The sequence below is a fragment of the Lissotriton vulgaris genome, chromosome 11 (genome assembly GCF_964263255.1).
Source record: "Lissotriton vulgaris chromosome 11, aLisVul1.2, whole genome shotgun sequence".
Classification (NCBI taxonomy): domain Eukaryota; kingdom Metazoa; phylum Chordata; class Amphibia; order Caudata; family Salamandridae; genus Lissotriton; species Lissotriton vulgaris.
This window is the reverse complement of record NC_141699.1, coordinates 595161533-595175028: the sequence shown is the minus strand read 5'-3', so window position 1 is coordinate 595175028 and position 13496 is coordinate 595161533. Positions and strand designations below refer to the sequence as shown.

General features: G+C 50.9%; 1 protein-coding gene across 4 annotated transcripts in view; it reads left to right on the top strand.

Moving 5' to 3' along the window:
- LOC147683199 (outer mitochondrial transmembrane helix translocase-like) overlaps positions 1 to 13496 on the top strand; it is a 230258-nt gene that overhangs the window by 171546 nt on the left and 45216 nt on the right. For 3 of the 4 annotated variants that reach the window (XM_086944802.1, XM_086944804.1, XM_086944803.1), the window contains exon 8: positions 12829 to 12918. The exons of the other annotated variant lie outside the window; for it this stretch is intronic. In XM_086944802.1, the coding sequence (XP_086800928.1) occupies positions 12829 to 12918 (90 nt within the window). The remainder of the gene's footprint in view (positions 1 to 12828; positions 12919 to 13496) is intronic. 4 annotated transcript variants of the gene reach the window in all.

The window sequence follows — 13496 nt, the reverse complement described above, 5'->3', positions numbered from 1 at the left end:
GCCGCAGTTATGCTCCATGGAGCCTCTGCTACCGTTTAATGAGGCCTTGACGGACGTTCTTTTGGGCACTTGGTTCAGGCCCGCTACAGGTTCGCCTGTAGATAGGAACATGGCCGGACGCCACCGCCCGGCCCCGGGCGACCCATGTTTCCTGTCCACCCAACCCACCCCCGAGAGTCTGGTTATCCAGGCCTCTAACTCCCAGACCGCCTTCCCGCCGGCCCCGCCGGACAGGGAGTCCAAGAGGTACGAGAACTATGGTAAGAAGATCTTTTCGTCCCTTAGCTTGGGACTGCGGTCTTCCAACACCGCATGCCTCTTGGGCCGTTACACCCACTCTCTGTGGGAAACGGTGGCGGAAGTGCTGCCAGAGTGTCCCTTGGAGGTACGGGCCAAACTCGGCCAAGCCCTGGTGGAAGGCCGGGACGCAGCCAAGTATTCAATCAGGTGCGGACTGGATACTACTGACTCGCTGGGCAGAGCGATGGCTACGACGGTGGCGGTACGACACCACGCCTGGCTGAGATCCGCCAATTTTTCGGCAGACGTCCAAAATACACTCATGGACATGCCGTTCGATGGCCGTCGCCTCTTTGGCGACAAGGCAGACCACGCGCTTGAGCGCTTTAAGGACTCCAGGGCTACGGCCAAGTCCTTGGGCCTCTCGGCTCCGCGCCAGCAAATGGGTGCCTTTCGCCCCTTTCGTGGCCAAGGAAGGGGCGTCCCCACACGTGCCGCCAGCCACTCGCCGCAAACTGTCGTCCAGCGCGGCGGCCATGGAAACCGCCGTGGAGGCGGTCGGGGAAAAAAGCAGAATTAGTCCACACCTGCCCCCGCAGCATCCGCCTCTAAACCCTCCTAGTCTGTGCTTTTCGGCCCATGTGACGCCAGTGGAAGGCAGAGTTCGCCATCACCACTCTCACTGGCGCACAGTCACTTCGGACAGGTGGGTGCTGCAGATCGTCCGAAGGGGCTACTCCCTCCCCTTCGAGACGACCCCTCAAGCCATGCCACCGCAACACCACCGCGTATCGGGGGATCATTTGTGGCTCCTGCAGGAGGAAGTTTCGGCCCTCTTGGCCAAGGGGGCCATCGAGCGCATTCCTGGGCCAGAAGTAGGACGTGGTTGCTACTCCCACTACTTCCTGGTACCCAAGAAGGGCAAAGGGGGCCTACGCCCTATCTTGGATCTGAGGAACGTCAACGGCTTCCTCCGGAAGGAGAAGTTCAAAATGCTGACACTGGCTCAGGTCTTGACTGCCCTAGACCCAGGAGACTGGATGGTAGCGTTGGACTTGCAGGACGCATATTTCCACATCCCCGTCCTGCCGGCCCACCGGCGTTACCTGCGGTTCACGGTAGGCCTCGAGCACTTTCAGTTTACGGTGCTCCCCTTCGGCCTTACCAGCGCCCCACGGGTGTTCACGAAAGTGATGGCGGTGGTCGCAGCTCATCTGCGCAGGTTGGGGGTCTTAGTCTTCCCCTACCTAGACGACTGGTTGTTTAAGGCGGGCTCGCCCCAGGCAGTCGTCAGCCACCTCCAGACTACGGCGGATCTCCTGCACCAGCTGGGAGTTTCCATCAATGTGCCGAAGTCACGCCTGTGCCCCTCTCAGAAGCTCCTTTTCATCTGAGCGGTTCTCGACTCGACGCAGTTTCGGGTTTACCCGCCCGAACAGCGGGTTCGGGATATACAGGCTCTGATTCCGATCTTCGGGCCGTTATCCCGAGTTTCGGTAAGGTTGACGCTGCGGCATCTGGGGCTGATGGCCTTCTGCATCCTTCTGGTGCATCACGCACGGTGGCGGATGCGGGCTCTGCAGTGGGACCTGAAGTTTCAGTGGGCCCAGCACCGGGGCAACCTGTCCGACCATGTCCTGATCTCAGAGGGCACTGCGAGACAGCTGCAGTGGTGGCTCGCGGACCGCGATTGGGTCAACAGCAGATCCCTCTCCCTTCCCCAACCGGAGCACGTAGTTGTGACGAATGCGTCCCTCCAGGGCTGGGGAGGCAACTTGGGAGAGGCGGAGATCAGAGGACTCTGGTCTCCGGCGGAGTCCCGGCTCCATATCAATTTGTTGGAGCTGCGGGCGATTCGTCTGGCACTGAAGGCATTCCTCCCGTCTGTCCGAGGGAGTGCAGTGCAAGTGTTCACGGACAACACCACCGCCATGTGGTACTGCAACAAACAGGGCGGAGTGGGGTCGTGGACCCTTTGCCAGGAGGCTCTGCTCCTCTGGCAATGGCTGGAACATCAGGTTCTCTGAACGCCAGGGCGTACGAACTCAGCCGTCGGTGCTCGATGGATCACGAATGGCGTCTGAACTCGGACGTGGCGCAAGGCCTCTTTCTGCGATGGGGAGAGCCTTGGTTAGATCTATTTGCCACCGAAGAGAACGTGCAATGTCCTCAGTTCTGCGCGTTGGAATTTCCAAGGCGGCACTCGCTCGGAGACGCTTTTCGTCGCGAGTGGAGCTGCGGTCTGTTGTACGCCTTTCCGCCTATACCACTTCTGCCCAGAGTGCTGAAGAAGATCAAGCGCGACCGGGCACAAGTCATCCTTGTGGCTCCGGACTGGGCACGAAGGTACTGGTATCCCGAGCTTCTCAATATGTCAGTCGATCCCCCGGTTCGTCTGCCTCTTCAGGAGGACCTTCTGTCGCAGCAGCAGGGGACGGTCCTCCACCCTAACCTGTCCAGTCTCCACCTCCATGCTTGGAGATTGAGCGGCGACAGTTGAGGCCATTTGACTTGCCTCCTGAAGTTTGCAACATCATTCTGGCAGCCAAGCGTCCCTCCACTAAGTTGGTATACGCCTGCAGGTGGAACAGATTTGTGGCATGGTGCACAGCAAAGGCTGTGGATCCCCTCAATGCCCCTCTCTCTGAGGTTCTCCTCTTTCTTCTCTCTCTTGCCCAGCAGGGCTCTGCTCTGGGCACTATCAAGGGCTATCTTTCAGCTCTTTCAGCCTTTCTGAGGCTGCCTGACCAACCTTCTTTGTTCAAGTCCCCTATCGTTAATCGATTCCTGAAGGGCATCACTCATACCTTTCCTCCTGTTCCCTTCGTGATGCCTCAGTGGGACTTGAACCTGGTTCTAACGTTTCTGATGTGCGCTCCCTTTGAGCCACTTCACAACTGTCCTCTTCGCCTTCTTTCTCTGAAGACTGCCTTCCTGCTAGCCATTACCTCTGCCAGGAGAGTGAGTGAGCTCCAGGCTCTCTCTTGTAAGCCTCCTTTCCTTTCAGTCCATCCAGACAAGGTTGTTTTAAGGACTAGGCCCTCCTTCTTGCCTATGGTGGTCACGGCCTTCCACATTGGGCAATCCATCACATTGCCCACCTTCTTTCCGCCTCCGCATCCCTCGAGAGAGGAGGAGAGGCTCCACCGTCTGGACCCAAAACGTGCGCTCTCATTTTATCTGAATCGCACACAACAGTTCCGGATGGATGATCAGCTCTTTGTTGGGTACGCGGGCGCTAAGAAAGGGAAAGCGGTGGACAAACGGACCATCTCTCTGTGGATTATCTTGTGCATCCAAGCGTGTTACTCCTTGGCTAAGAAGGAACCCCCTGTTGGGCTGAGGGCTCATTCCACTCGAGCCACGGCCACTACTACTGCCTTGGGCTGAGGTGTGCCCTTGCAGGACATTTGCCAGGCAGCTACGTGGGCCTCGCTGCACACGTTTGCAAGGCACTACTGCCTGGACAGTCAAGTCCGGAGGGACGGCTACTTTGGCCGTTCCGTCCTCCAGGACTTTCTGGTGTGATTATTGGTTCGCAGACCCACCACCACGGGGATGGTATTGCTGGGGTATCTATTCTAAGGTAAGGAATTTATCATTAACGTGTCTCTTTCAGATGCACAAGTTACTACTTGTGTAACAATATATCTGTAAGAGACATTAGTTAGTGATAGATTCCTTACCGACCCACCCATCCTCCCCGTTCTGCGAACCGATATCTAGGGTTAAGGTCATCCCCTTTCAGGGCCCTAGTTTCTTGGCACCAGTGTTGGTTTTTGTCATGGCTCTGCGCTTCTGGCGCGGAAAAGCTGTGGCTAAGAACTGACGTCAGCACGCGGAGGAGGCGTCTAAGTACTCCGACGACGTCATCACGGCGCCCACGACGCCGACGACGGACGCGGAGCCGCAGACGACGCCTACCGACGCGCAAGGGTACTGCTACGCAAAACTTTCCGGATCCAGTCTGACGCCTGGGGATATTCTAAGGTAAGGAATCTATCATTAACTAATGTCTCTTACAGATATATCGTTACACAAGTAGTAACTTGTGCTTTATGACTCCATTTATTCTCAAAACAAAAGAAATATGGATAAATTCCCATAAAATGACCACAAAATAAATGTGGATAAATACGGACAGAAATGTTAAAAAAAAAAAAAAAACATAAAACAGGGAGCCCTAGTCATAATATTTCCATTCGCCACGTGTGAGTATTTCTGTTTTGGAAGCATTCCATCTGAGATGCCGCCATACCATCCACTGATCAACGGCTCTGAGGCAACTGAAAAATTATAATTTTCCAATGTCTTTGGGGCTTTCCAGTTCAAACAGTATTTGTGTGTTATTTGCATGGTTATAGCATGTGAGGTAAAAATCATTGATCATTGCCGGTAATTACTTCATGTAGATGTTGAAGAGCATGGGTGAGATGTTAGAGCCCTGAGAAAACCCTTGCCTTTTGTGAAGTACAGTTTGGATGAGAAGGGGGAGAATGGACGATATTTATTTTATTCTGTTTTGAAGGTAGCATGTGATCCAGTCGAGAGCAGTCCCTTCTGTACCGGCTTTGTAGAGTCTTTGTTCTATACTGCCATGGCCAACTGTATCAAGGGCAGCTGAGAGGTCCAAGAGAAGTAGTACAGCAACCCCTTTCCGGTTGACTATGTACTTAAGGTCATTCCAGATGGTGAGGAGGGCAGATTCTGTACCTCTTCCTGGACAGAACTCTGTTTGGAAGTCGGAAAGTATGGAGTTACCTTCCATGAATGGTGACATCTGGGTAAATGATGCTCTTTCTATCAGTTTGCCCAGGAGAGGTCCATTTGTAATTGGTCTATAGTTGTTGGGGTTAAGCGGGTCCAGGTTTGTTTTCTTTAATATTAGGTGTATGTATGGCGTTTGTAGGTCTTCTGGAAATATTCGAGTAGTTAAGAGATATAGATGATTGTTCTTACTGGTATGGCAGCAGAGGTAGTTAGAAGAATGTTCTTGAAGGTTTGTGGTGTACACGGGTCAGAAGGGCTGCTTTGACCAGTTCCATTAATTCACTTTCTGGAATTCGTTTGAAGGAATGCAGAAGCTGGGTTAGCCTACTATTGGAGGGTTTTGTTTGGAAAGGGGTTGCTGTTAGTGGTTTTACTTTGTTTCAAATGGGAATCCAACGTGTCAGCTTTGGCTGTGTAATGATTTGCCAGTTTGTCTGTGAATTATTCAATAATGGGACAAATTCCTTCTAGGCAATTTGGTTCACGAAATTCTGTGAGAATTTTGTATAAAGTTCTTTATTTGCACCTTTTGCATCTTGAATTCTGTCTGAATAGTACCTTTTTTTAGCCTTATTTGATTGCTGCCTTATATAATCTGTTAAGTTTCTGTAGGAGGTGAAGTTTGTTTTGATTGGTGCAGCTTTTTAATTTGCGGTTTTATCTCTTTTTGGATGGGGCATATTGGGTTTGTTAAACCAAATGTTTATGTCACTAATAATGCATAGCTTGAAGTGTAGTGTTATGAGGTTTGAAACTGCGTCTAGAAGTGTGTCTAGGAATATTACATTGATAGATGGAGGTTTGTAAGGGAGTAGAAAGTTACAGGAGGAAGATGGTGTAGGGTTGCATCTGGTGAGGAGGGTCGCACAACCTTGTATGAGACGTTGTCAGCTTTAGTGATATTTAATTCTTTCTTGAATATAACAGTAAGATCACCTCCTCTTTTGCCTGTACGATTTTTTGTGATTGTTTGATTGCCTAGAGGAATGGCTGCTTCATAAAAACCCTGGAGCCATGTCATCTCCCAACCAATATTCAGTTATGAAGAGTAAGTCAAGTTGTGTGTCAGTGAGAAGGTCGTAGATGTTATGTTTATTTTTAGAGTGATTGAGAACGTATTATTAGACAGTTTAGAGATTGGGTTTTGGTGATGGAGTGACTTTGTTTTGTAGAAAAGTTAGCAGTATTTTGTGAACTTAAGGCAGGTGTGTCATTGGTGCTGGTATTAGCAGCTGTATGAGGATAGCAATAGTGTGGATTTCTCTATCATATTCCTCGTCCAGCAGGCTTAGAAGGCATTTTGATGAGTTTGCATGTGTAGGTGGTGGAGAGGCTGGTTAAGAGTAAGTTGGTGAGCAGTGTTGTTTTAGTAGAATAGCCTTGTTTTGCAATAGACATGAAGATGCGAAGTTTCGAAGAGTTCAAAAACAACAATTGATGGACAGAATGCAGAACAATGTCATACATTCACCCCAGTACAGAGATCTGGGCCTAAATCCATAATTTTTGGTGCTCACCATGCCATTCCAGTTTGGACCCAGCCACATGCAAATCACTCTTGACCCTGCGCCCAATGGGAACAGTCCAGCCCGAACTGCCAGGCCAGGTCCTCCCTGGACTGGAAACAAGCATCCTAGGACCGGTTTCTGGCTTTCAGCTCTCACCAGCCAAGGTAGCTTGACTCCAGTAGCATGGAGAGCACAGGACCCACGTCTGGGCATACCCGTCCCACTCGGGGTGACAAATGCAAAAACAACAATTGATAGACAGAATGCAGAACAATGTCCGACCATCATCCCCTTTGGTTTTGCTTTGTTTGCCCTAAGTTGGCAGGGTATGCCCAGACTTGGGCCCCTTCCTCACTTTGCCACTGGATTCAAGCTAGCCTGGCTGATTAGCCAGAAACCGGTCCCAGGATGCTTGTTTCCGGTCCAGGGAAGACATGGCTTGGCACTTCGGGCTGGACTGTTCCGAAGAGGCACAGGGTCAGACTGATTTGCATATGGCCATCTCTGAACTGGGGAGGCGAAGTGAGCTAATTAATGATGATGGATTAAACCCAGTTCTGTAGTATGGGATCTCTGTGTATAGTCATAATCATGTGAATAGTCCCGCCCATGTGCATGGACCCCAGAGCAATCGAAATAGTCTCTTAAATTGTCCTCTTCTGCAGTCCTGCATAGACACTTAAGAGAAAATAAATCAAAGACAAATAATGCAGCCTGAAATTAACAAGGCTACACTGGCCAGTACTTCATCCTGAAGTGAAAAAGGATAGCCAGATAACACTGAAATTTAAACATGTTGCTAGGTTTCACACATAGAGAAACTCCCCTTCACAAAAATCCTTTGTCATGATAGAGAGGAAGGGTTGGACGGACAAGCCCCATAGGCTGCCATTATGTGTCTGTAAATGGATACCATGCCTTTAACCCCTTGCATGCTGATGACGGAGCGGTTCCGTCATCAGCTACGGGTAAGCTGTGCTGATGACGGAACCGTTCCATCATGACTCCGCCCGCGCAAGGCGGAGTCAGCATGGGCGGGGAATTCCCGCTGCACGCAAGGGGTTAAGGAACCCTCCAGAGACCCTCGGTATCCCATGATGCACAACCAAAGGCTAGTTACTTTCAGTTCTTTTTTTCGGCTCTTGCTAGCAGGACCCTGGAGCATTGAGCTCTACCTTTAGTGGTATATCTTCAAATATTTTAGCTTTTTTGATAGTTTGAGTGTTTCACTTGACGTCTGAGGCCTTTACCTTCCCTTTGCTGTCTTTGTGGGGCAGTGTAGCCACTTTTTTCTTTTCAAAATGCCATCTTTATTTGACAAGTGCCCAGAATGTGGCAGGAAGAAGGCCAAGTCGGACTCTCCCATGGTTTGTATACTCCGTTCTCCAGGAGTACCCTGCGTGACAGGGAGAAGATTTGTCTTCAAGGCCTGGAGCAGAGAAGACAACAGGCTGCAGGTGGGACATCTGGGAATCAAGAGAGCCTTACCTCTTCCACAACCCATGCGTCGGCCTCTGGGGGGGCTCCCCAGTCGAAAGAAGGCTCAGAAACGCAGATCCCGGTCGAAGGGGACGACTTTGAGGCCAGGTATGACTACCATATGCTACCCTTTGACCCAGGGCTATGGGTCTAAATGACATCGAAGATCAACGTCGAGGGGAATGACATCAAGACGAGGTCGACGTCTTCACAGTCAACACATCATCGCCGTCAATCTGAGTCCAGGAGACATCGGCGCTCGCCGCCAAGGCAACACCGCCATTCGCCGTCGACACGCAGGTCGCCGTCGACGAGAAGATTAACGTCGTTGAGGAGAAGAAGAAAGGAGGCAGCACCAAATATGAAGTAGACCAGGACCACGTTGTATCAAAAATATATTTTCTTTTTATTGTTTCGTTTTTAAGACAGCCAACGCGTTTCGCTCCCCAACCATGGGAGCTTCGTCAGGGCAAAGATGTAAGTAGATCTTGAATCGACGAAATGACGTAGATGAGACAGTTTGACCAATACAATAGTATAAATGCCGATATCAAAAATTCCGATATCCGGATGTTGCACACACGTCAGGGGCCTTAATGGTAAATGACACGATTTAACCAAGGGGGTAGTGTTTCCAAATAATAAAGTCAATTTAGCGTCCAATGTCAGGCACGTGCGCAGACCTTAATAAGCTGCTGCCACAAATGCTCCAAGTTTCCTGTCACTGCAGTGTCCCCATGACGCATTCAGTCGTTGAGGAGAAAGTCGACGTCGAGAGGAAAGTTGACGTCAAGGAGACAGTCGAGGCTAGAAGAAAGTCGACGTCGAGAAGAAAGTCGCCGTCGAGAAGCCATTGGAGCTCGTCGTCGAGAAGCCGGTCTCCCTCTGTGGTCAGCATCTCCACGTCTAGGAGTTCATGGTCAAGTCGGCGTTGACGTTCACTGTCCGGGGGCACTGCTTCCAGAGCTTCCTCTTCAAGGCCTGCCCGCAAGCGGAGGAGGGTGATTCATACTTCGGACTCGGAGTACTCCAGGACCTATTCTCCAACCAGGTCACCGGAATCAGCTCAGCCTGTGGCTCCTCGGACGCCTACTCCTCCTCCTCCTCCTCCTCCTCCTCCTCCTCCTCCTCCTCGCCTGCCAACGCCTCAGCCTCTGCCTCCACCACCACTGCCTCCTCCGCCTCAGCCGCTTCCTCTGCCAGCGGCAGCTCCACCTGTGCCAGTGGGCCCCGCGGAGCCAAGAAGGCCAAGTTCTCGATCCCGGCCAAGAAATCGCTCTCGCAGCCGGCATCGGTCTTCAACCAGATCTCGCATTTGTCATCGTCATGAGCGGTCACGTTCCAGGTATACTAGGGACACGGAGTCCTCTAGTGCAGGAAGATATTCACCAACTCTGTCGGATTCCCCTCCTCCGAAGGTGTCACCGGTTGATGACATTACCACGTTTCAGGAGGTTGTGGTAGGGGGAGCGGCAAAAATGGGCATTGCACTGTCCGTGCCGGCCTCTTCCACGTCTGTGATCTTTGAGACACTAGAACAGAAGCAAATCTTTCGTCCTTTGCTTCCTCTGGTACCCGGTTTGGAGAAACCAGTGATGGGGTTGTTCCTGACGCCTGCCTCAGTGAAGTCGGCTCCCTCAATACTTCAAAAGAAAGACAGGCCCCCGGAATCGGACCCAGCATTCCTGCAGGTGGATCCCCCTCCAGATTCCGGCATAGTGGTGGCGGCGAAGAAGCAGCGCGCTACGGCCCCTTTGACCACAGTTCTACCGGACAAGGAAAGCCGTAGACTTGATTCTGCTGGGAGAAAAGTCTGCAGCACTCCGGCCACTTCAATGAAGGCAGCGAGCTCGACGGCTCTCTTTGGCTGGTATGACCGCTCTTTGTGAGAGTCTCTTCAACAATTCGTGGAACTCCTGCCTAGAGACAAACGCGAGGCTTTCAGGCGGTTCTCAATGAGGGTCTGATGGTTTCTAATCAGATCATCAGTGCGGCTGCGGACACCTCTCTCCTGGCAGCTCACACATATTGTCATGGTGTCACTCTGTGGCGCCATTCATGATTGCGTCTCACCTCCCTGAAACCGGAGGCCCAGCAGTGTAAGGCTAACCTGCCATTCTCGGATTCCACCCTCTTTGGTTCCCATGCAGACAATGAAATGGCTTGTATGAAAGCGGAGGTTGAGACCCTCAAGGCTGTTGGCTTGGAGAAGCCTAAGGAACAGCGTAAGAGGTTCCGTCCCTACCAACGGCGATACTCTTCCCAACTGTTCCAATGTGGACAGGGACATCAGGCTGGACAACAGCAGCAGCAGTTTCAACGGCATCCCTTTCAGAGACGTCAGAGAGGCAGGGGTCAACCAGTAGTTCACATCGGGAAACAAGGGCCCGTTGGTTCTAAGCCCTGAGGGATTACTTCCCCCTCTTCTGTTACCCACTCCGGTGGAGGGGAAAAAATCCAAAATTACCTGGCAGAGTGGAGAAAAATAACTCAGGACAATTGGGTGCTGAATATTGTTTGTAATGGATACTGTCTACGTTTCATCAGTTCTCCTCCATCTATTCCACCAGTTCCTTCACAATACCTGTTGCGCGAGCTTCAAGTGGAGGCCGATACCCTATTAAGAAAAAGGGCGATAGAACTGGTTCCTCCTCCTCAAAGGGAAAAAGGTCTATACTCCAGGTTCTTTCTGGTGCGCAAAAAGGACAAAAACAAATTCAGGCCCATTCTCGATTTGCGGCAAGCCATCTAATGGATTCGCAGAGAAAAGTTCAGGATGCTGTCCCTGCACCAGATTTACCCTCAGCTGCTTCAAGGGGACTGGCTATGCGCCATAGATCTGCAAGACGCGTACTTCCATGTACCCATTGCAAGGAAGCATCGGAAGTTCCTGCGGTTCCTAGTCGGTACCAATCACTACCAATATACAGTGCTTCCATTCGGCCTGAAGTCTGCGCCCAGGACTTTTTCAAAGTGCTTGGCTGTGGTTGCAGCGCACCTGAGGAAGAACAATGTGTTCGTCTATCCGTACCTGGACGACTGGCTGATTAAAGCCTCCACGTTTCAGGAAGCCCAGCTACATTTCAACAGGACGGCTGTTCTGTTGAACCAATTGGGCCTTCACATCAACATGTCGAAGTCTGTCATGACTCCTGTTCAGTGTCTGCAGTACCTGGGAGCCTCCATCGATACACTCCAGGCAAGCATGTTTCCTTCGGAGGAGCAACGCTTATCGATTCTTCGGAAGGCTCAGACTCTCATGTCCGATCCTTCTGCGACGGTGAGGACGGTTTCCTCTCTCCTGGGTTTGATGGCCTCTTGCATCTTTCTCACTCCACATGCACGCCTCCACATGCGGCCTCTGCAGGAATGTCTAGAGGATCAGTGGGACCAAAAACGAGGGAGCTGGGAGGACAGGATCCAACTGTCGCAACATGCTGCTCAGTCCCTGAAGTGGTGGTGCTCACCTCACAATCTCCTCAGAGGGGTTCAGTTCAACAAAGAAATACCGACTCAAACCATTGTGACAGATGCGTCTCTCCACGGCTGGGGAGTGCATTCAGAACACCTTCAAATACAAGGGACGTGGTCCCAGACGGAATTCACGTATCACATCAACTTTCTGGAACTCCGAGCAGTTCACTTGGCGCTGAAAGCCTTACAGTCATCGTTTTGGACCAGTTCCCTGCTTGTACAGACGGACAACACAACAACAATGTATTACCTCAACAAGCAGGGGGGCTCAAGATCGCGCACACTCTCGAGAGACGCCGACGATCTGTAACTGGCTACTGGCCAGGGGCCTGACGATCACGGCGACTCATCTGCCAGGTGTGCAGAATGCTCAGGCAGACGTGCTCAGCAGGCTCGTTCACGAAAATCACAAATGGGTCTTAAACGACGAGGTGTTAAGAGACATCTTTGCAAGATGGGGCACTCCAGAAATCGATCTGTTTGCCACCGCAGAAAACAGCAAAAGCCGAGACGCTGGGGAATGCACTGTGGATAAACTGGTCAATAGCTTTCTCTACCCTTTTCCACCCATTTCCCTGATCCCGACAGTGTTGATCAAGCGGTCCCAGTCCCAGGCCAGGATGATCCTCATTGCTCCGGAATAGCCTCGTCAGTGGTGGTTCACCGACCTCCTACACTGGTCTCTCCTGCCACATCTTCGACACTATATAGTGTTCTTGTATAATATTCCAGTGGGCATGCATTGAAGGGTACATTTTCAGTCTGAAATGTAATCTAGGAAAGACTAAGATGCTCTTTTGTGGACACAGAAACATTAGGCCTCAGTGGATCAGTAAAATAGGGTACTGTCAATTCCTATAACTATGTGGGTCTGATAAATGGACATAAAACTGGGTTTCCATGTTTAATGCTAAGAGGTTTTAAGTTGTAGTCTTAGCTGGAAGTCTTCCTATATTTAGCTTGAGCCTGGAGGCATATGTGAATATGGTGTGTAGAAGGCCTGTTTGACAGTAAGGGCTTGATGCAATTGAAGCATGGATTCCTTTGTATTGTGGTGGATGAAAGGCTGTTGTGAGGTATGCTAATAGAAGCAGAATGATGATGCGTGGTCCCGAAGAGTGCCAGATTGTATCAACGAATGCTGAGCAATAGCAAAGGATGCAGATTGATGCTGAGCAGTTTGGAGCGATTTCAAGTGTTGGCTAGATGGCGGAAGCTATGTAGAGTGTTGTAAATCATTGCAGAATGACGACTAACAGTAATGAGTTGTGCCAAGCAATTATAAGCATTTCTCAGCAATGCTGAGGGATGCTGAGTGGTCAATTGAGAAATAGAAGTTTGTTATCTTGTGTCTTAGGTGATGATTCTGGGAGCCAGCAACAGACCACAGGATGTGGACTCTGCCATCTTACGAAGAATGCCCGTAACATTCCAGATCTGCCAACCTGTAAGGTCTTTGATTGTTTTTTTGTCTCAGCTATCATAAATACTAAGGCGGAGTAACGTTGCCCTAACTGCTTTTAAGCAGGGGAGAGGGGAGTGGTTTGCCCACTCCACGTGCGCATGAATGCTTGGCCGTCCCTCTGGGGCCAACCAAACAGTCATGCGCACTTTGCATGTTCTCCAAGCAGGCTGCATTACAGCCTGCATAGAGAAAATGCCCAGGCCCCCAGTCTCCATCTGAGCGCCGAACCTTGGTATTCAGACCAATCACAATGCTGCATTGCAGCGTTATGATTGGTCAAGGGAGCCTGGGTGCTTACCAAACACAACTCTGCATTGTAGCATTGTGATTGGTCAGGGGAACCTAGGTGTGGTTCCCAGTTGCTGTTCGGCCTGAGTCTGACGGATCAGAGTCGTGGGACGTGGCAAATTTTCTTTTTGCCTCCTCATCCAACCCCTGCCTGCCCTTCGCCTCGCCACCCCTGATCCGTGCATGCTGCCACTGCATAAATATGCAATGGGGATTGGTACCTGGAAAGAGAGATAACAAGGCCTTTATCAGGAAAAGAAATCAATTCTGTA